Source organism: Taudactylus pleione, unplaced genomic scaffold, assembly GCF_031769625.1.
Source record: "Taudactylus pleione unplaced genomic scaffold, aTauple2 ptg000454l, whole genome shotgun sequence".
Taxonomy (NCBI): domain Eukaryota; kingdom Metazoa; phylum Chordata; class Amphibia; order Anura; family Myobatrachidae; genus Taudactylus; species Taudactylus pleione.
Genome location: NW_028284856.1, coordinates 13,809,788 through 13,833,037, shown reverse-complemented (window position 1 = coordinate 13,833,037; position 23,250 = coordinate 13,809,788). Strand labels below are relative to the sequence as shown.

The window sequence follows — 23,250 nt, the reverse complement described above, 5'->3', positions numbered from 1 at the left end:
GAGGGCGTATACATGGGAGACCACTTCTTTTACCTTGGCATCTTGGTCTGACGCCAGAGCTGGGCGAACTGAAGAAGTTGGCCTCCCACCCTGGGAGCCCCCAGGGAGAGGCCCACCCTGTCAGGCTGAAGGCTTGTCCTCAGATTTGGTAGGTGGACGTGTAGTAGCCCAGGTCTATTTGGTCCTAGGCTTGGAGGCCTTAGTGGATGCCGACTGCCATGTAAAGGACTGACCTTTAGCTTTTCCTTGGGGACGAAAGGACCAAAAGATGACATCCGAGGCTTTGTAGTAGATGCAGGGGGCAAGAACGCTGTTTTGGAAGCTGCCAAGGTAGTTACAATATTGTCCAATTCTGGGCCAATCTCCCCAGAATAAGGCAGAGAATCCAAAGCCTATTTAGAGTCCAACTCTGCCTTCAATGAGCGAAGCCAAACAACACGGCGGGATACCACGGAAGTAGCAGATGCCTTGGAAGCTAGGAGACCAGTATCCAAAGCCGTCTCTCCTAAATAGGAGGCTGCATCTCTAATGTGAGCTATGTAAGACAGCTGTTCCCTCGAAACATCAGAGGGAAATATATATTCTAGGACCTCTGCCCAACTCTCAATGGCTTTTGCCACTCAGGCCATAGCCCTGCCAGGACGAATAATAGCTCCTGTAAGAGATTATATAGATTTCAGGCAAGCTTCAATCCTTCTATCCGTAGTCTCCATTAAGGAGGTTGCAGCATGGATAGGTATGGTAGCATTCTTAACTAGGTGTGTCACTGCAGGGGGAACTTCCCATTTAGTGCAATCAGTAGCTGGAAGATGGTAAAAGGAAATCAAGCGTTTAGGCAGCTGAAACCTTTTACTTGACATATTCCATGCTTCACACATAAGATCAGATAGCTGATCAGTTTGAGGAAACTCTGGCAAAACTACCTTCTGTCGCTTAAATAGTGGCTCTTTTTCCTTAGCAGTGGGTTCTGCCTCTTCTATTTGAAATAGATTTTACAGCTCTCTAAAGTGCAGGTATATTCAATTTAGAGGGGGGCTCCTCCTCTCCTGAGGGGGAGTCAGAGTGAGAGAGATCTGCATCTTCTGCCTCCCTAAATGATAACTCAGAATTTGATAACTGGGTGGACAGGAAAGATAACACAGCACACTTAGTAGGTTTACTAGGTAAGGGTTTCTCCTTTTGCAGCATTTGTTAGAAAGAGCTGTAGAGGTAGCCGCCAGACTCTGCACTGAGGTAGAAAGTACGTCTACCCATGGGGGAGGCAAAGGATTGGCAGGGAGTACCTGCTGTGGCCATCCCATAGGGGGAGCTACCACAGGGACTGCTAGGTGGTAGGTGGTCCACAATTTTTGCCAACACCTGTGAAAAAGAAGCCATCGGGAGGTCCTGAGGAGAGGATGCAGGGCCTATGGGCCAGGCGTCGCATAACAAGATGCATAAAGACCATCTTGAATGAGATCATTTAAAGCTAAGCCTGCTAAACAGGACTTGCAAGACACCAGAGTGGAGCAGCAGGCTGCTTGTTATTCTTGCCTTTGCTAGACATAGCTGCTAGGACAATGTAGCACACAATCTGAGCAACCTAGATATATGTACAATATGACACAATATAGTGCGCAACACAGATATACAGTATGTGATATCCCTCACAAATATAGGTAAATGTGAGGTACAATTAACCCCCTATACCTCAGTATTCCAAGATTATAATGAAAGAAAGGGAAAGATATAAGCTGACAGTTGAGAAAAATAAGCAGACAGCAGCGCTAGCACAAGTCACATACAATACAGAGCATACAATATAACTGCAGTGGGCACTAAATTCAACTACACAGACCGCAGTGGCTGGTAGGAAATAGCGCTCTATAACCTGGCTCCTGAGAAGTATACAGGGAGACCGGATCCTGAGGCTGTGCCAGAAAATGGCTGCCGTGAGTCTCTGTGGGGACGGAGGGTGGGGGAGAGCAGTTCAGGGCAGCAAGACTGCAGTGGAATGGCGCCGAGCTGGGGTAGGGGCTGCAGGGAGAGCACTGGCCTTAGCTGTCCCCTGCGCCAGTATAGGTTATACCTTGGTGGTCTAGTAGAGTCCTGAATGAACTGATGTCCACATCAGCGCCTCCGGTCTGTCTCCTGAGACCGAAGGTAAGACTGCGCATAGACGCGGGGACTTGCCTTACCTGTCCCCTAGAGCCCCAGCTGCAGTCTGGGGTCTGAAGAGCCCTGCTAGCTAGGTCCCCACGGAGCCCCACCGAGAGTACCTAGCCCTGGACTGGAGTCGCGACGCCGTGGAGGGGTGATGGAGCAGCAGTGCAGACGTCCAGAGGACTGTCTAGTGCTGCTTGCTCTGTATGAAAAAATTAAAGTAAAAATAAATCATAAAAATAAAGCTTGGGCTGCTTAACAGTGGGCTTGGGCTGCTTAACAGTGATCTAACGGTGATCCAGCTCCTACCGGACACCAAAGAAACGAATTTGCCTTCAGGCTGTAGGCGGGGTATAAGGGGAGAGACCAGAGCATCCAGGGATAGAAAAAAGCTTTCCCTGTGGAGTCCTATGGACCCTGAATAAGAAAAATGCTTTTTTGGACTTTGATGAATGGCCCTGACACTTAATTTACACAAAAGTGTTAATTTTCACCTGCTTGCGTATAAGTTAAGTGATGATGAAGACCCCTAAGTCTAAAAGAGAAAGGTGTGCAGTCAGTTTGTTGACATTTAGAATGTTGCTATTAACATAATGTCAATATTGTCACTATTTTAGGGTTAGGGAAACCCCATTGTCGACATTGTCAGTGTCGACATTTTGAATGTCAACATTTAAACATACTGTACTTGTCGACATCCTGCATGTTGACGTTCATAACATATCAACATTATGCTGTCGGCATTATGAATGTAACATTCTAAATATACCACAACCCCCTGAATAATGGATGTAAAATTGCTGAAACCAATTCTTGTTTTTAAACCATCAGCATTTCAGAGACAATATGAGCTGGACTACCGGACATTCAATGCTGTCTTGTTTGCTGCAGATAAATTCCTTGCCAAGAAGCTGCTCACTGATGGTTTGCAGCATGAGATGGGAAAAGAAGCAGCTGATATTGGCAGCTTTAAACTTCAGGGAGCAGCGCTGTACACCATGGGGGGAAATAGATATACCAGAAAAGCTCATTTGATCATGTATATAAAATATATATATTGTATAAATAAAATAAAATCAATTAAATAACTCTAGTGACCAATATCAAATGTAAAAGTATAGACAATATAGTAATTGCCCATATAGACAATAAAACCAGATATAAAAAGCATCAAGCGAAATAGACATTAATACATATTAATACATATTGAAATCCATAAAATGACACAGTAACACTTTAAAATAACAATATTGCACTGCCACACTATCCATGAATAGTAATGAAAATGAAAAAGGTCCATACATGGGCAACAATTACTGTATTGTTAATTGGCCCATGATTCGACAGTCACTGATGGAAAAATGTAGCTATAAAAGGGCTGATAGATATGTCCTATTAATAGCACTCAATAAGCAGAAATTCAATTAAAATGTATCTGAGTACTCACATCCCCGAGTAGATAGTAAAAAGGAGTATACCAATATGTGATTTTTTTTTTAAGGATGCTGTTAATTCCTCAATAAAGTAAAATGCAGTTATGTTCATGGATAGTTCAAAGATCCCCTGCACATGGATAGAAGGGACTGCTAACGCGTTTATTCGCATGACGATTTCATCAGAGGTGTGTCCCACAAATTTCTAAACACATGCTAGGACACAGTGCACACCTCTGATGAAATCGCCAGGTGCGGAGAAACGCATTAGTAGTCCCACCTACCAGTGTGCAGGGGATCTGTGAACTATCCATCAACCACTTGTAAATTATTTCCCCGTCATCTCTTTTGCACTGACAGCACAGTGTATTTCCTTCACCGAGTCCTGGAGTGCTTGACTTGCTGCTGGCAGTGTTCTCCCCGTCAGCCATTCCTCACTCAGTGTAGTTGCCTGCTTGCACCGGGGCCCTCACTCACACGATTCTCCAGCATCCTGGGTGATCGGCTGCCAGAGGTGCAGGTTATAGCCGGCCACTAACTGACTCACATTGCACCCTCGCTGGTGTACAGCGCTGCTCCCTGTAGTTTCATTGTTGTATTTTTGGGGGGACTGTATCTATCTGATAGCAGCTGCTCCACACCTGTTTTTTTTCCTTTCCTATACTCCTTCTACTCAACGCCCAGTTTTATAAAATTATTTCTGATTTTGCCAGCTGGCTCCAGATAAGTAGAAGGAACCATAACTTGGGTTCCCGTAGTTTATCCCTACTACTGCTGTAACGGCTGTTACGGCCATCTCTGAATTTGTGGGCTGTTCTTTGAAGCAAGGGTCAAACACTCACATAAAAATGAAAATGATCCACTCTAAGCAAATGTGTTAAAGAATAATTGCTACATACAATCAGGATCAATGGCACAAGCCATAAAATGTTGTCCAAAATACTTCATAGCAAATTATATTAACCTATAGCAACAGTTTTAAACACATATCATGACTTATAAAGCATTTAAATGAGTTGGCTAATCTATTTTTTAAACTTGGTTTTCTACTACACTTCAGGATACCTGTCACAGAAAGGTCAATGATCCATTTTAAGTAATGTCACAGCTTTAAACAGAGTTTTGCCAACTACAGCTCTTAGCCAGTTTAACTGATGCTGTAATGTTCTACCTTACATATCACTGCCACCTAGTGGTCATTTAGGTGTTGTCTCTCTAAGAAAATCATTCTTTCTTTCTCTCTTTCTCTCTTTCTCTCTCTCTCTCGTAATAGTAAAATTACAACCACAAAATTGTCTAAAGTTTATCTTGCATTGTATGTATTTAAGATACATGAAAATCATAATTCTAGAATTTTAAAAAATGTACTACTGTCCTTCCCAGAAAAAAAATTATTAAATAGAACCAGAGCTAGTGCTAGAGCCTTCCCTGGTTACCACTAAAGCAGGGGGAGAATTAGTATTGACTTTCTCTGAATGCGGTGTACTGGGAGGAACTGCAAATAAAGTGCTCCCAAGTAGTGCACCCTTATACAGTGCCCCCAGTACTGCCCTTTATACAGTGCTCCTAGTAGTGGCCCCCCTATGCAGTGCCCCTAGTAGTGCCCCTTATACAGTTCCCCCAGTAGTGCCCCTTATACAGTACCCCCAGTAGTGGTCCCCCCCTATGCAGTGCCCCCAGTAGTGGTCCCCCCTATGTAGTGACCCTTATACAGTGCCCCCAGTAGTGGTCCCCCATGCAGTTTCCCCAGAAGTGGTCCCCCCTATGCAATGCCCCCAGCCAGTAGTGTCCCTTACATAATACATATACACAGACACACACATACACAAAACACTTACCTGAATCCCTGCTCCTGCGCCCACCGCCATCCGCTCCTTCATCCTCCCGCTTGGCACTATGGGAGAGAGACGTCATGACATCTCTCCCATCACCCACTGTGGGAGCCAGATAGCCTGTCTCCGTTTCTGGGTGTAGCAGCCAATGAGAGACTGCCTGGCTCTCGTTGGCTGCTGAAACACACACACTGCCGCTGGGTAGTACGAGTGTACTACCTAGCGCCGCGGCGGTGTAGTGCGGATCGCACTCACTGCGGTCCGCACTACACTGATTTTAACAGACTACGGCCGGCGGCGCCCAGGGCACGAGCCCCTGCCAACCCCCCCTGGTTACGCCACTGCTCATGTGCACAAAGAACCCGGCATCCAGCAGAAGGAGCTGCACAGGGGAGGAAGGATCCGAAAGGATCCTTCTTTGCAACCTGGGACTACTTCCCATAGTGAAAGAGAATAGGGATAATAATTAGATGAAGTATGCTTGTGAAAGCAACAGCATACACAGGAGTCAGTGGTGGGCAGGTTTGTTGGACTTGTAGGGCCATATATGTACATACCTGATAGTAAACACGAAAAACAAAGTTTGCAGTGCCCCCTGGGAAACGTAGTTATACAAACATACCTAATAGTAAAGAAAACACACACACAGCATGTTGTGCCAAAACCTATATGGAATCTTTTATTTCTGTCCTGATAGTAAGTAAATTAAAAAGCCCAAAATGAGCCATAAGCACTGGCTATGAGTAGATCGGCAACATGTGAATAGCCAGTCATAGCAGCTTGCCCCTAAATGGCTGTAGCAGGGATGGGGGGTGTTGTTGTTTTTTTACTATTTGGTACATTTGTGGAACTACATGTTCCAGAAGGCCTTGATCAGCAGCAGGGCCTTCACAGCATCCTTTGGAACTGCAAAAAGACTTATTTGATAATGTGGCTCTTCTCAAAATAGACCTGTAACAAGCCACAACAGCAACTTGTTACTCTCTCATGTTCCTGCTATAGCTCCTCTTCCGGGACGCCGTGTCCTCCAGCCACAGCTTCAGACTTCCTCCTCTGTTGTGAACTGGAATGGTGCCTGTGGCTGCTAGGAGATCTAGATGCCGGGCCAATGCAGTTACTCCTGGACAACTGGCTCACGCTATTGGCGCAATATTTTTTATATTCTCGTTGGTCCAGCTCCATCTTGCCGGTTATAGCGTTTTCCTACATGTGTGCCTGGTTCCTGCAGGTCAAGATCTTGCCTGTCTGTGCCTTGTTTGTCTGAGACCACTGTCTTTGCTGTAACAACTGCTACCATCTACAGTGCACTCACTGCTATTACCATCTAGAGCAGTGTTATAGCCTGTTGGGACGTTTGCAGCAAGCAGCAGTCATCTCTAATCTGAACTGTGCCTGTGACCCCCGCCACATCTGTGGCATAGCCACCTAACGGCCTCTGTCAGCTTCCAGGTCACCTCGGCACCAGTGCCACACCTCAACACTTGTGCCGCGTCTCGACCCTTAAGGCTGCACCCTAGCTCTCAAAGCTGCATCTCAACTTTCAAAGCCATACCTCAGCCCTCAAGGCTGCATCTCAACACTAGTGCCTCATCTCGCCCCTCAAAGCCGCACCTCTGCTCTCAAAGCCGCACCCCGGCTCTCAAGCAGCTCCTTGGCTCTCAAAGCCACATCCTGCCACCAAAGCTGCTCCTCAGCCAATTAAGCCGCTCCTTGCCATCTGATCCATCACCAGCCACATAACACCTTGTGGTCATCAGGTGCACCATGTAATCCCCTACTGTCCCCAGTTTAACACCAGGCGGCTACCTAAGTACCCAGTGAGCATGACCAGCTCTAAGGGAGCAGCGGGTGGCTGTTATTGGCAGAAGAACTTGTCAACGTGACTCTAAGGGTCTTACACAATGTTTCCTTGGTGATCGTAACAAGACCAATAACCAGGAAGGGTGCTACACTTATGTAGCATGCCCATAAAGGAAGTGACCGGAGCTTACATGTCCCGATCTGCTGCACCAAATGTAAGGGGTAAGTTGCAGCTACAGGTAACTCACAATTTCTCTTGACACAGTGAAAAAAGGCAGATTTTTGTTCCCAACAGATGGACTTATGCCCAAGTCTCAGTCAGGCAAAATTGCTTATTTTCTTCTATTTGTGCTCATGAAACTACACACAATTGCACAAACTGATACATGAGATGTGAACGTCTGTAGAACAGGATGACATAAAATGTTGCATGATTTTACAGAGAATATTTTGCAATATGTACAGTCCTTCCTTGGATACAAATCACCTGTTTCATATGAGTCATTACAAAGATACATATCTTTCATATGTTATTTTGAAATGTAAGCCATGTAAGGATACTATATAAAATGTAGACTGACGTTAAAAACCTTTTTGGCTAGATCCCCAATCCTATTTAAAATACCCTGGAGTAGCCATGGGATAATGGATTACCTTGGATCTGAAGACACAGACAATCTGTTTTTATAGTCTCTCTTTATAGTGTACTAATAGAAGCCTGTACTATATGTTGTATCTGTTTGGATAACTCTGATGTTCACAAGCCCTGATAATTAATGAACACTTGATGAGGTGATGGCAGCAGCATTAGGGTTTGTTTCCATGGGAGATATTACAGCATGGTACATTAACCTGCACTACGTTCACCAGAAGGCAAAATATATTACACGGATAAATGATTTTTGAGGAATGTATTATCAGTACTGATAGTACTTTTAACAAAAAATCTATGAACATATCCTGAATGCTTCTTGCTGTTCTTGAGGTCCATTAGGTTTTTGAAAACGTAAACCCAATACTGACAACACATCTCTCAACAGTAATTCAATGTCACTAATTTAAAATCCAATGTTCATTCATTTCTGGTGAATATTAGGCAGCAGAGGAATAAGATCACAAGTGGTCATAAAACTGACCATAAAACAGAGTTGTAGGTGACATAAGTTTGGCATTTTACCTTACAAGCCAAAATACTGTATACTGTATGTTTAAAGCACTATATGTAGGGGTTGAGTATGCAATCCCAGCACACACAATTTCAGCGCCGGAATCCCAACGGTTGAAATCCCGGTGCCTGCAGGTGAGTAATTTAACCCTTCCCTTAACCCTACACCTAAACCACCAAGCCTAACCCTTCCCTCCCACAGCCTAACACTTCCTACCCCCCCCCACAGCCTAACCCTAACACTCCCCTCCTGCAGCTTAACCCTAACCCTCCCATGCTGCCTAACACTAACCACTAAGCCTAACGCCATCAGGATCACGGCCGGCGTGATTCTTGAGCCAGGATTCTGACCCCTGTCAGCATTCCTGCGCTGGGATTGTGAGCGTCTGCATTCTATGCGCCGAGATTTCAACTACATCCCCTATGTAGATGTCAATGCAAGAACCAGTGTGTGTACAGGTAGCTATGTACATCTGTGATATAGAGATGTGTGCGGACCCCCATGTTTTGGTTTTGCCAAAATCACCCTCAAATGTTATAGTTTTTGTTTTGGCAAAACCACCCTCAAGTGTTTTGCTTCTTTTCTTTTTTGGTTTTGAATTTCTTTAAAATGTATAAAAAACAGCTACAATCATGTGATTTGGACCTGTTTACATGCAGTCCAAAACACAGGATTCAGGTTTTAAATCCAAGTTTCAACCTTACAGCAGACCCGAGCTAGGACTTTGGGCCTGATTCAGACCCGCTCGCGAGCGCTGAGCGCTCGCAAGCGGGTCAATGTTGCCCAAGTGCGCATGCGCACGACGGAGGCGGCTCCATCGAGCGCATGCGCGAGACCCGAATAATGACGGCCAAGCCGTCCTTATGGGTCTCGCACCAAAGGAGACGTGCTGTCGATGGTGATTGACAGCACGCCCCCTTTGGTGGGCGTGCCGGGGGCATGGCTGCCCAGACGGAGGCGTTCCTATGGGAACGCCTACCGTCTGGGGCCGGCCCCACTGACATCACTAGTGATGTCAGTGGGAGTGCTTTTGGCTGATAGAGCCAAAAGCACTCCAGGGCTTGCGGAAGCGAGACCCTACCGCAAGGGTCTCGTCGCAAGCCCGATGGTTGCGATGGTCTTGACCATCGCGACCATCATTTTGGCCGCTCGCTATAGCTGTGGGTGGTCAACCACAGCTATGCGAGTGGCCAGGAGGCCGCTCCAAACAGTAAGAGGGCCTCTGTTCTACTTGGAACCCCAAAAGTGATCCGAGTTGGGACTCAATTCGACTCAGAACCCCAAAATTCGCACATCTCTAGTATGATAAATATTTCCTGAAATTATAATTTTAATTTCCACACCTAATAATCAGAATATATGAATTTATATGGATGTCATATACATTATGAAATTATATTTTGAGTTCCTTCTCAACCTTGACAGGGCTCTTTCAAACTTTAACCTCAAACGCATTGACTAAAGATTCTCTTCAAATCCTGCTTAAGCATTTATACGCTAATGAAGAATCAGAAGTTATCGATGAGCTTTGCCATCTCTTACTTTTGGAAATTGATAAGGATAATAAAGGTGAGTGTAGTTTACTGACCTATTTGGGTCTAATATGGTGAAAAATGAATGCAATAATATGATAAATAACCATCAATTTAAACCATACTTGCCGACAATCAGCTCCATCCTTCCGGGAGGGAGCTGATTGTCGGCTAACAGCGGGGTTCCTGTCTGGACAGTTATGACACATTTAGGGCGGAGCCAGGGCAGGGCAGCATGATCGCGTCATCATGGCCCCGCCCCCTCTTCACAATGCCGTTATTTTCGGCATTGTGAAGCAGGGAATGGGGCCACGATGACGCGATTCAGTGCGAATCGCATCACCGCCCCCCCCCCCCACTGCGGGGATTTCTAGTTTATTCTGGGGGGGAGGTCGGGAGAGTTGGTGGATGCCTGCTTTTCCAGGGGGCCGGGAGCGGCACCCGATATTCTGGAGGCTCCCGGCCAAATCGGGAGGGTAGGCAAGCCTGATTTAAACCAAGTTACAGCAAAGCAAAACAAGCAACTTTGCACCTTGGTAAAAACCATGTTACAGAGTAGGTGGGGTAAAATGTGCAGAGAGATATAGATTTGGGAGGGTCTTCTCCAAACTCAAATCCAAACTGCAATGTAAAAATAAAGCAGCCCAGCATATGACAGCTATATGCAACAGCAGCCAGTATTTACCCTGCATGCAAAAATCATGAATGTTGGCACCCCTTTCTTTGCAACATGGTTTGTTCCAGGTGCAAAGCTACTTTCTTTTATTGCTTTGTTCCCAACTCAGGGTCTGATTCAGCAAGGAACGCAAGTGAGAGAACACACGCACTCTGCGGCTGCGTGTATATACTAATCAATGCATACGCACGTCAACCGCAGCATAAGATGCAGACGTCCAGCACTACACAATGCCGCCCACTTCCCTTTATTCAAAGTCTGAGTAGTCTGCAATACAGCGGAAACATCGGTAACATCGAGAACCATTGGGACCATACGCACAATAGAGGTTGACCTGATGTCGTGCAGGACTTTGGCCACTTCCTGCGTGCATCGAGTCGCCTGGCTGCGTATGATGCCATGCTGCCTTAATTATGCATGCCCCTATAACTGCGTCCCAACGCACAGGCACGCCTGCGTTCGCCCAACCACCACACGTCACCACCCACAATCGGCACTTCCTGTCAATCAATATCGGAAGGGTCTGCGTACACACTGCGTGTAGTCTGCATACCCTTACCCGATCGCACTGGCTAGTTTGCGCATGCACAGTGCGATGCATGCACATTGCGAAAACATTGGCCAAGTGCGTGCGTCCTCTCACTTTCGTTCCTTGCTGAATCAGGCCCTCAGAATGAAACCCTATCTGTACGCAGACAGTAAGTCTAGCAATTTTTGTTTATAAATAACATTTGTGTACTACTCTGATGTCCTCTTGATGCAAGACTTCCCTCCATGTACCACCAAAGCTTGGAGACATGAAGGATCTGCTTCAGAGTTGCATTTGAGTCCATTTGTGCTACTTATAGATGATTCCTGTTCCTGTGGTTGCTGCCTCTGCAAAGGCAGTTCAGAACATTAACATGCAAGTGCAATAAAAAAGTGTGCAGGCGCAAGTTGAGCTTTTGATGCGCTTAATTTTGAGTTGCATCTTGAAATTTATTATCTACAATCTGTTATTTGCATATCTACATAGACTGCATGTAAAGTTTAGAAGTTAATGACGGTCATTGTCACATCTCTGCACTACATGTATCTAAATTAGAGTTGGGTAATAAATGAACCCCCAGCTGTTGTAGAACTTCACATCCCAGCATGCTTTATCTCAGTTATGCTATTTGGCCATTCTAAAACTGTTGCAAGGCATGCTGGGATGTGTAGTTCAACAACAGCTGGGGGGCCGCTTATTCCCCGTCCCTGATCTAAATGCTAGATTTTAGGTTGAATGTACAGTATATTGATAAACACTACAGTAATTTTCAAATAATACAATTCTATTGAAAGTATTTTTCTTTTATATAAGTGCAATTATAAAGAAACCCAGGGGTCTATTCATATAGCACATGAAGTGGCTACTAAAAGATATCGCATCACATCATTGCGATATATAGTATACTTACCTACCCTCCCGGAAGTGTCGGGAGGCTCTCGAATTGTCAGGGAGCCCCCCACACCCCCAGGAGAATATCTACATCTCCCACATCCTGCCCACTTTCTAGTGAAATGGGCTGGATGGGAAGATGAATGCCGGGAATCACTGCATAATTGCTGTGAATCGTGGCTTTGTATGGAGGGGCTGGAGCTAAATGATGCGAAACCGCGTCATATAACCCCGCCTCGTCATCAAGCTCCCGCCGTTTGCGGCAATTTGCTATGATGGAGCGGGGTCTAATGACGTAGTAACCCAGCCCCCGCCCCCCCCCCCCCCCCTATGCGGTCACCAGTGTCTGCTCCCCGGGCATCTTCCGGGGAGCAGTTGAGTAAAGTAGGTAAGTATGATATATAGTGAACTTTAGTAGCCATTCATGTAGACTTACCTTTGGGCGCTGTCCAGTCTTTCCACGATCCTTGTAGCACAGTGAGAAGACAGACCTGCTGAGAGCAGCAGGTCACGTCAGACCTGCTGCTATATGGATGCTGGGAAAAGGGGGCAGAGCCAGCGCCAGGTGCCAGACAGAGAGCAGGGAAGTATGCTACCGGCTTGCGGTAACAGATAATGCCATCCTCAGATGGTGAATCTGTGCCGCAGGAGGAGACGGAAAGGTGACCTTTCCGTTCCTACATGAATCAAACTGGCATGGAGCAGGGGTACCACTGGAGAAGTAATACAATTATCCACAGTAAAATAGCACGAAGCAGAGAAGAGCCCTGATTTCAGCTAAACAGGACTCTTCTCTGCTTCATGAATAGACCCCCCCAGTTCCATCTCATTGCAGAAATTCCCCACAGAGTTATGTTAGACAATGGTCCAGGTGTATCTTGTCCTCTCTATTGTCACTTTTTATTATCCTTTTGTCTATGTTTACCTCTATGATGTGTGACGCATATTCTCAGCAATCCTTGTACTAGTGCCCCTGACTTTGGCTTGTTATTCCTGACTCTTATAAAACCCTGCCTATCCCTGACCCATGGCTCATTTTTTTTGGTGTTCCTTTATGTTAGGGGTGGCCAATAAGCTGCCCTCCAGCTGTTGATGAGCTGGAGGGCAGTACTGCCGCTCGCGAGCGGGTCTGAATGACCCCCTATGACATAAAGCAGGGATGGACAATAAGTGGACCCCCAGCTGTTGTAGAACTACACATCCCAGCATGCCCTGCAGTAGTGTTAGCATGGCCAAATAGCAAAACTAGCATGGCATGCTGGGATTTGTAGTTCTACAACAGCTGGGGGTCCACTTATTGTCCATCCCTGCTTTATGTCATAGGGGGTCATTCAGACCCGCTCGCGAGCGGCAGTACGCTCGCAAGTGGGTCGATGTTCCCCACTGCGCATGCGCACGACGGAGGGAGCTCCGTCGTGCGCATGCGCGAGACCCGGGGAGCGACGGGCTTTCAATCGCTCCGGGTCTCGCACCAAAGGGGGCATGCTGTCGATGTTGATTGACAGCACGCCTCCTTTGGTGGGCGTGCCGGGGGCGTGCCTACCAGACGGAGGTGTTCCCATGGGAACGCCTACCGTCTGAAGCCGGCCCCACTGACATCACTAGTGATGTCAGTGGGAGTGATTTTGGCTCTGATAGAGCCAAAATCACTCCAGGGCTTGTGGCAGGGAGACCCTACCGCAGGGTCTCCGTCGCAAGTCCGATGGTCGTGATGGTCAAGACCATCGCGACCATCATCATGGACGCTCGCTATAGCTGTGGGTGGTCACCCACATCTATACGAGCGTCCAGGAGGCCGCTCCATTTTCATGGAGGAGGGCCCTGATTCAGAGCGAGCGCTCTGGTCAGAGCGTTCATCTCTGAATCAGGCCCATAGTGTACTAAACCACTCACTTTTGTTGGCTGCCTCCTAGTGGGACATCTTTGTAGGCTGAGTTTTGTAGTCCCCTTCTATTGTCTTCTGAAGCCAGTGAAAACCACTAGATCTACTGTATTTGCTAGTTCAGAACTTTACAAGAGGCCAGTAATGAATGAATTTCCAATATTGTAACTGTTTATTTACATGCAACTGTAAGAAAATAAAATGTTCCAAGGGACACATTATCATATAGCAAAGCATAAATGGCATTAAACTTCACAGAGATTAAGAAAATAGTCTTTAATAACATAAAATCAGGTTAAAATTTAGTTGCAGCTATAATAAAGACGTCAAACACAATACACACCCTATTTCTACAAATCTAATTTATATCTATATTCTGTTGACCCTGGCATAAATCTTACGATTTTCCTGGCAGTTGTGTGTCATGTTCCCAGAAGAAGAAAGTAGTGCTTAATGCAGCAAGGCTAGAGCTTGTGACCTGTCATAAAGATATGATGTAGATTTATTTCAACTTTGAGCCTCTATTAGATAAAATTCCTGCATAGATGGTTTCACCACCCGCTGTGGTCGTTACACCAGTGGAGCTAGATTACTGTTGAAAAATGTTTGAGCTGAATGCACATAATGTACTAACTTATTACATAAACGACGTGAATAAGAAAGCCATAAACATTGCTATGATGTCTGTGCTACCCTGGTGGCCAGGAAGAAAAGTATGCTAGTTAAGATAATTATTTTACATTTCCTATAAAAAAATATTAGTATTTATTCCATTAGAACACATTGCAATCTGTAATTATAATTACCAAGAGTGACAACTGTGGACAAATATGCTGTAGGCTGAGCTAGGTTATCAGAATGATGAAAGGCTGGCGTGTCTACAGGTTGGATGCCAAATTATCACACCTCTGATACTCAATAACTTAGAATAGTTCTACAATTGCAAATCTACTTGAATTAAAACCATAAATGGAAATAATTTGCTTATACGTCACTTTTATAAACTTCCTTCTAATGTAACAAAACCTTTTCTTCTTGCATTTTATTTATTTATCTCTGGCTTGCAGGCGCCATTGATGAAGATCAGTTTGTTACTTGGGTTAATAATATGCCTCAAACTCAGCTTTCATCAATATTGTACTTCTCATTATTGCCACCAAATGTGACATCAGCGGCTGAAAATGTCTCTTCCATTCCAGTGAGTAATGCTAGTTATGGAAACAAATTCATTGTTCAACCAATAATTCATGTGTCAGTTTTAAATATGGAGGCCCCCATTTACTAACGACTTTTATCACCAAAACGAGTGATAAATGTCACTGTGTATGATAAATGGTGCTCCAGCCAATAGGCTCCCAACTGTCACTTTTCTAACAGTTGACAGTTGGGAGCTGATTGGCTGGAGCACCATTTATCATACACAGTGATATTTATCACTCGTTTTGGCGATAAAACTCGTTAGTAAATGAGGCCCAAAGTCCCTACAGGTACACTTCATAATTGGCCTGTCACAGGTTTTACCTATAGACCAAAAGTGTCTAAATAGTACTAATTAATGACCAGCTGGAGTATTTGTCACTTTATGACCTAAGATGCACATGGAATAATATTACCTGTGCACCTTACATTTGTACATAAGCTGCTCCTCACAAGAATGGTGTGACAGATAATGTAATCCTTCACTTTCTGTAGGCTACAATTAGCCAACCCTGAGAAAAGTTTGGTCCCTAGCCCATTACTGGTATAATCGATGGTATGGTGCCATTATATAGTAGGACAACATTTTAAAAGAACTCTCTATAACTTGGAAAAAGCAAAGGATCTTCTGAGCTTCTGGAAACCCTGCTACTCAGCAACCAGCTTCCATTATAACCTGGACACACCTTTTGCCAACACCCTGCTTCATCATTGTAAGCGACTACCTGCTTACTGAACATTTAATACTTGTATGTTTGCGTTTCTTCTCTACATTGTTTAAATCATTCCAATACCACTGTCAATTTATCTTTATACCACTGTAGTACCTACCATTGTTTCACACGTATACCTTTTTCTTATTATTTATATATATATATATTAGGGATGTGCAGGCTCGGATAGGTTCGAGTTTGCACGTGGAGTTCGGATTTTTCCCTCCAAAAAAACGGAACTCAGAACGAGGCAAAACGTCATCTTACATGGACGAACATCATCATTCCTGGACAAAAGACCAGGAATGATGATGTTCGTCCATGTAAGATGACGTTTTGCCTCGTTCTGAGTTCCGTTTTTTTGGAGGGAAAAATCCGAACTCCACGTGCAAACTCGAACCTATCCGAGCCTGCACATCCCTAATATATATATATATATATATATATATATATATATATATATATTCATACTTTAGACTAATTCTCAAGTCTTGCTACTTTAACAGCTCTATACTCTTTTTTTTGGTTATAATATACTATTGTAGTTGTGCCTTTACATCTTCCAGCACTGTTCTTCCTTTTATCTGATTTTGACCTTTGACCTGTACTGCTCCCTCATCTCACACTCATTACTACTACTGACTTCCCCCCCTCCCCGACTGCCTCATCTACACAATGTCTCTTTTCTTCTACTCCTCCCTCACTCAGCTGCTACATTATTTTCTCCTCTACCACCAGTTTTCACCTCTTTTCTCCATCCATAGTCCCCTCTACATTCTCCCCCTCCTCTGTCTCTCTTCATCACATATTAGTCTCTCAACTGCATCTCCCACAACTCCAGTATTATTCACTACTCTTCCACCATGGTCCTGCTGCACCACCACTAAACCCTGCACCCACTCTTTTCTCCAAGATACTTATCCTTCTCCCCCCCCACACCACACTAAACCTCCACCTTACCCATCACCTGCTGTCACCCTTCCTCATTCAGAAGCCAGCCACATAACCCCACACTCCTTATCCCCCTTCTCTAGATCAATATCACCTCCATACTACATCAACCCTAATAATCTCATTCTCCTCTCGCCTCTTAACTCTATCCCTCTCTCCTGTTCCCTCTGGAAAGCCAGTTTTGTCTATAATAAACTGGTCCCTGTTCATGAGCACTTCATCTGTAATGCCTTGATTCTCCTTGCCATCACCAAACCCTGGATTTACCCCTCTGACACCACTGCTCCTGCAAAATTCCTCCATCACTTGGCTTCCTGGCTTTTAATCTTCAACTGGGCCCTCAAGACCCATTTCTTCCTCAATGCTTTCCAGCGCTCATCCTAACCCACTACTCTATGCTCCTTCCTCACTATCTAGCCCATCTGTGTCACCCCTGTTTGTCTGACCCTCCCCTCAGAATGTAAGCTCTCACGAGCAGGGCCCTCTTTCCTCACGTGCTTCTTCTTGCCTTACTTTTACTTTCATTTACAATGGTGCCTAAAACTGCTTACTGACACCCTGCTGCTTATTTAGGTGTTATGCAGCATTGTTTATAAATCATGTACTTGTCCTGCATTGTCTGTACTGTTAATAACTGTTGTCTTGTGTGCTCATTTGTTTTTGTACTTTGTAAGACGCTGCGGAACCCTTGTGGCGGAATATAAATAAAGGATAATAATAATAGCCACTAAAAAGGGAAAGGTGGCACTCCATGCTGTTGCTAGTGTTTGGTAACCATGGTAACTGCATACATGCCTACCCTCCCAGTTTTCTCGGGAGGCTCGCAATTTTTCGGGTAACCCCCCGCACCCCCGGAAGGGTAGGCACGTCTCCTGCATTCTGCCCACTTCCTAGTGAAGTGGGCAGAATGGGGAGAATTTCCACAACGATCGCAGGTCTCGTGTAGGGGGCGAGGCTTAATGTTGCAATTCTCAGTGAATTGCGTCATTTAGCCCCACCCCCTATTTAAATTTAAGCCAATCACTGCAAATTGTCACGTAGTGTACAGGGGCTTAAAGAAACAAAGTATCAGGCCCCGCCCCCGTCACAGCCCACCTGCTTCTCCTACCAAGGCTTCTCCCGGGGAGGAGAAGCCAAAGGAAGGCAACTATGGGTAACTGTGAGAACTGAACATATGCACCACTGTACAGTACCTTCAATACCAAAGGGTATATTTATTTAAGTGCGGGTTTTTAGAAGTAGAGTTGTTGCTCATAGCAACAAATCAGATTCTACTTATTTATCTAGCACCGTCTAGAAGATAATATATAGAATATGATTGGTTGCTATGGACAACAACTCCACTTCTACAAAACTGCACTTTAGTAAATAAATATACCCCTAAAGATCTATGGCTAATCTTTTCATTAATATTCATGTAACACACATTCATCTTTCAGTGTGTGTACATGTGAATTGTACATGCATGAAATACAGGCACTGGCTACAAACCTGAAGGCCAGATAAGTTGGGGGAGATTTATCAAATCTTGGAGAGAGATAAAGTAGAGAAGTTGCTCATAGCAACCAATCAGCTTCTAACTGTTTTTTCAAAGATGGTGCTAGATAAATGACAGATGCTGATTGGTTGCTTTGGATAAATTCTCCACTTTATTTCTCTCCAAGACTTCATACTGCGTATTTTATCTCCCCCCCCCAAGATTTGATAATTGTACTCCTTAATGTCCAGTTTAAGCCACAGTACTTGAGCGCGAGAGTGAATAAATGAGCAAGTTACAAGCATATTTCATGCAGTCAGTCTAGCCATATATACAAAATGCTTGTATAGACAGACATCAACAGTTAGGCTGGCTTTGACTTGATAAAAAATTATTTCATAGTAAAATTTGTTTAGTAGCAAGGTACACACTGGCAGCTTAGGGACAGGCACAATGTAATTATTATCTGATCCAAACTACTAGACAATGGAGTAGTCAGAATTTGTAGAATGTGAAATAAATAAAACATAAATTGCACCCACTCTACCTATTACTATATGACAATTTATATCATGTTTTTTTCTGTCTCATTTTAGACAAGAACAGAATTAGATAATAGTTGGGGAATACGTGATAACCAGCTTCAGCAGGTTGCGTTGCTAATGGCAAGAAGGAAACGAGACTGGCGACTCCTAGCAAATCATTTGGGGTTCCTAGAGAAAGACTGTATGTTGTTTGAAAAGAGCCATTCTGACACTGGGGATAAGGTAATTGAAATTACATGTATGCAAATGTTTAAGATAATAATAAGTCCACTGAACGGTACTACGCGTCCTACTTCAACCAAACTTAAATTAAAATGCAGTATTAGGAGGTTTATCATGGTAAGGTACAGTAACATCTAGAGTTTTACTTAGCTGTGGTACATCATTCTCCAAACCACAAAGCCTTCATTGGTTCTGTGACAATCAGTATGGGATTGCTGATCAGTAACTGAGGAAGAATGTAATTCCAAAACAGCATGTGGAAATGGAGATATTATGCAGAAAGGGATTATGGGGCTGATTCAGACCATTTTAGTGCCTTTTGCTGTAGTTTGCAACTATATGCTAATGCTAGCATCAGGCTATTCCATGGTATATAAGTCTGCGTCTAAAGCTGGGCATCCACTATACAATTTTCTGTCAGATATCTGTCCAATCTGGCTGGTTGGAATGAAAACCTGGTAATGTATGGGAGCAAATGACAATCGTCCATTTGCTCACAAATACTGGAAAATAGCCAAAAATGGTTGTTCAGACAAATTGGTTAAAACACACAAATTTATCCAATTTGAACAATTTTTTTTGTCCTTTTTTCAGTGTTTAAAACCATATGATTGACTGTCCTTTACTTCCATACATTACCAGGTTTTCATTCCAACCATCCAGATTGGACAGATATCTGACAGAGAATTATATAGTGGATGCCCAGCTTGACTGTGCAAGGACTAAGACGCCCACTTTGTGCATCTCTGGATGCAACAACCCTGTTTGGTACATCTATAGATGCTATCATCGCAGTGGCGTAACAACACCCTCCACAGATCCTGCGGTGGCTTGGGGGCGATTAAGGGGGGGAGGCGCAGGGCCCGTTTCTATAGCAGTGCAGTGTACATTATACATGGCACAGGCCGATTCATATGTCAGCCAGTGATTCCTTTGGCGTGTAAAGTCATGCTTCTGCTGTTCTTTGATGCGCACAGCATGATGCTACAGCACAATTAATGGTGACTACTATGCAAACGTCCTGAAAACCCATTTGTGTGGAGCCATGAGGAAGAAAAGACCACATTTGCTGAAGAAACTGTGTTTTTTGCTCCAAGACAATGCCCAACCACATGCTGCTGCTGTTGCATTGGCAGCCCTGAATGAAATTAATGGGACAGAACTGGAACACCCTCCATATAGCCCGGACTTAGGGTCTCATTCAGACCCGCTCGCAAGCGCCTGAGCGCTCGCAAGCAGGTCGATGTTGGGCTCTGCGCACACGCAGTGGCCGCACTGCGCATGCACAGCCCCGGAGTGAGAGAGAAACTCTCTCACTCCAGGGGCTCTCTACAAAAGGGGCGGCTGTCGATGGTGATCAACAGCTCGCCGCGTTTTGTAGGCGTGATGTCAGTGATGTCAGTTGGAGAGCTTCCGACTCTATTAGAGCCGGAAGCTCTCTGGGGCTTGCGGCAGATGAGACCCTGCCACAAGGGTCTCATCGCAAGCCGCGATGGTCGCAATGGTGTTGATCATCGCGACCATCAACCTGGCCGCTCGCTAAAGCTGTGGGTGGTCACCCACAGCTTAGCGAGCGACCAGGAGGACGGATCTTTTTACAGATGTGGCCGCCCTCATTCAGAGCGAGCGCTCGCATTTTGCGAGCGGCTTTGAATGAGGTCTTTAGTGCAGTGTGATTTCTGGGCATTCCCAACCCTGAAAAAAACAAATTAAACATATTAAGTGCCTCTGTCATATTAAACATATGACAGAGGCACTTAGATTAAAACGGTTATAAATATGCTGCAGCTAATTAACATAATTCAGGGAGTGCTACTCTTTTGGGTGCACGTTTTTCTACCTGTATTGCACACAACTTGTTTATTCCTCATTAGCATGTGAATGTGGACACTATTCTGCACCACATCTAGGCTTTCAAGTTTATCAGTAAATACATTCTGCTCTTGGCAAATATGTCAACAGCCAAAGAGGACTTCAGAGAGAACAGGGTAATCCTGATTGACGCTTAGACCTCACGCTGTAATGAACACACTCATTCATTCAACACACACTCTCACCTTACTTGCTGGTTGAAAGAAGCAAATTGTTACTGTTATGCAGCAATTGTGACTTTAGCTCTTACAATTGATACTTTGGTTATAAACACATGTTACTGTAGAGTGATATTTGAGAAAACATAATTACAGCCACATAACTTATGAGTTGGGTAAGGGATCCCGGCGGTCAGTATGCCCACAGCGGCATCCCAAAAGTCAGAATACCGTAAGATTTCTTTAAGTATTATAACCCTTACTCTAACCCTCCCATCCCGCAGCCTAACCCTCCCCCTAGTGTCTAACCCTAAACCTAACCCCTTAACCCAACCCTGATACTTACCATCGAATTCCGACCGTCTGGATTCCGAGGCCGGTATTCTGATGACTGTCAGGATTCAGGAGCCAGTATTCTGTCCATCGGCATCCTGACGGTTGGGATGCTGACTACATCCCTAACTTACAGTATTTCCCTCACAAAGAAGAGACTCACTTCATTAGGAGTTACAATCGCAACTCAATTATTGATTAAATAAAATGTGTCAAAGAAATAATTGTGGCTAAAAATAAAATTGATTATGTCAGACATACAATCTTTATAAATACCTTATACAGTAGGATACATAGTTTGCAGGCCACCATTCCCTTCTTATATTCAATACATGTGTACAGACTTTCCGCATCTATCATAATCCAAATGTACTGTATGTAGCTTTTCCATATTCGATAAGAGGTTCAGTACACTGGTAGTATCTTCCCAGCATGACAGTAATTGTGGGTACACACTGGGCGATTAAAGTGGACGACTGAACGATAACGATATCGTTATCGTTCAGTCGTCTACTTTATCGTCCATTTTTATCACAAAAATGATGAACGATAACGACGACGTGCATTCCCACGGGTCGTTCGTCATCATCGTTCATTGGGTTAACATGCAGGCCAACCTGACGATGTCGTCAGGTTGCTGCATGTTGGGGAATAGGGGAAGAGAGCCCGGCGCTGAACGATATCGTTAATGAACGACATTGAGCACACCCTGCTAGGGACACACTAGACGATATCGCTCAGGGAGCATATCGTCTAGTGTGTACGCACCATTATTCTTTTACCTACTTGACTGAAAAAATATCAACACATTTAGAAAGGTGCGAAGTCAGAGAATCTATTCCTGCAATAATTCAGGCGGTCCTCCGGGTAGATCAATAGGTAAATGCTGTTGTTTAATATTCTATATGATTGATAACCTTGCTGTGCTGTAAATTTTGTAATAAAAAAAAATTAAGTAAATAAGTTATAATTTCTCTCAGATAGCCACTTGCTACTCACTAATGAGTCTATGTTAAATAATGTATCATTATCCCCAGTTTACAGCCATGCAACATTTTTGTATCGCAATCAACTTTGCTTCTTTGTTAGCTGCCAAGATCCAGTTATAACTCATTTTGTGATCTATGAATTATTGTATTTAAGTGTCAGGAGCTGCCTCCTATATGTCAAAGCTTTGCTGTGGCTCCTTGTAGAGTGTGTAAGGCTGTTATGCTGAGCACATGGTCTATGTTGTGGGCATGGGTACACTTCATGTTTGCTTTTTAACAAGTACGTACTTACCATCTTCAAGATACTGTACCTACTATTTACTTACTGCTCTCTAACCAAGCATGTAATGTATGTTCACAATCACAATTTATCTAATTTGGAACACTTTGTTCTTGCTCCTAGATCCTAGATATGCTGCAGGTGTGGAGGAACACTCTTGGAAAGCAGGTCCAGTCACAGACTCTACAGAACGCGCTGAAACAAACCAGCAACACTGACATTGCTAATGAGATCTTTAATCTTAATTTTTAAACATGATAGACCTCATTAGCCTTAATGATTGACTATGGCACATCCGCATCACCAGTACATTACAAAAAGGATAACCTTTCATAATAAATAGCTTTCGTCATTGGCATAATAAGTAATTGCCATGCATGTAACTATGCATATGATGGAAAATGTGAACATATTTATTTAACTGTGTTGAAATTATGCCAGCTGGTGTGTAAAGTGTACCTGCAGCTTTGAGAAATCTAACATTAATAGTACAGCTTCAATGCCTAACTGGAATGTAAAACTGAGCACAGCTCCCTTGCTCATAAATGCTGTAGGCGCCATTTATATTAGCTGTTGGTGTGGACAGACATTCCTGTGACATTGACCTCATCAGAGCTGGACCGGGGCTAA

The 23,250-nt window shown here is 44.2% G+C and overlaps 1 protein-coding gene across 1 annotated transcript in view; it reads left to right on the top strand.

Annotated features, from left to right (window-relative positions):
• Positions 1-22,872, top strand: part of LOC148505457 (uncharacterized) — a 218,204-nt gene extending 195,332 nt beyond the window's left edge. Inside the window, exons 5-8 of the mRNA XM_088448269.1 lie at positions 9,799-9,942; positions 14,951-15,081; positions 18,818-18,988; positions 22,744-22,872. Coding sequence (XP_088304395.1) covers positions 9,799-9,942; positions 14,951-15,081; positions 18,818-18,988; positions 22,744-22,872 — 575 coding nt within the window. The remainder of the gene's footprint in view (positions 1-9,798; positions 9,943-14,950; positions 15,082-18,817; positions 18,989-22,743) is intronic.
• Positions 22,873-23,250: the final 378 nt, after the last annotated feature.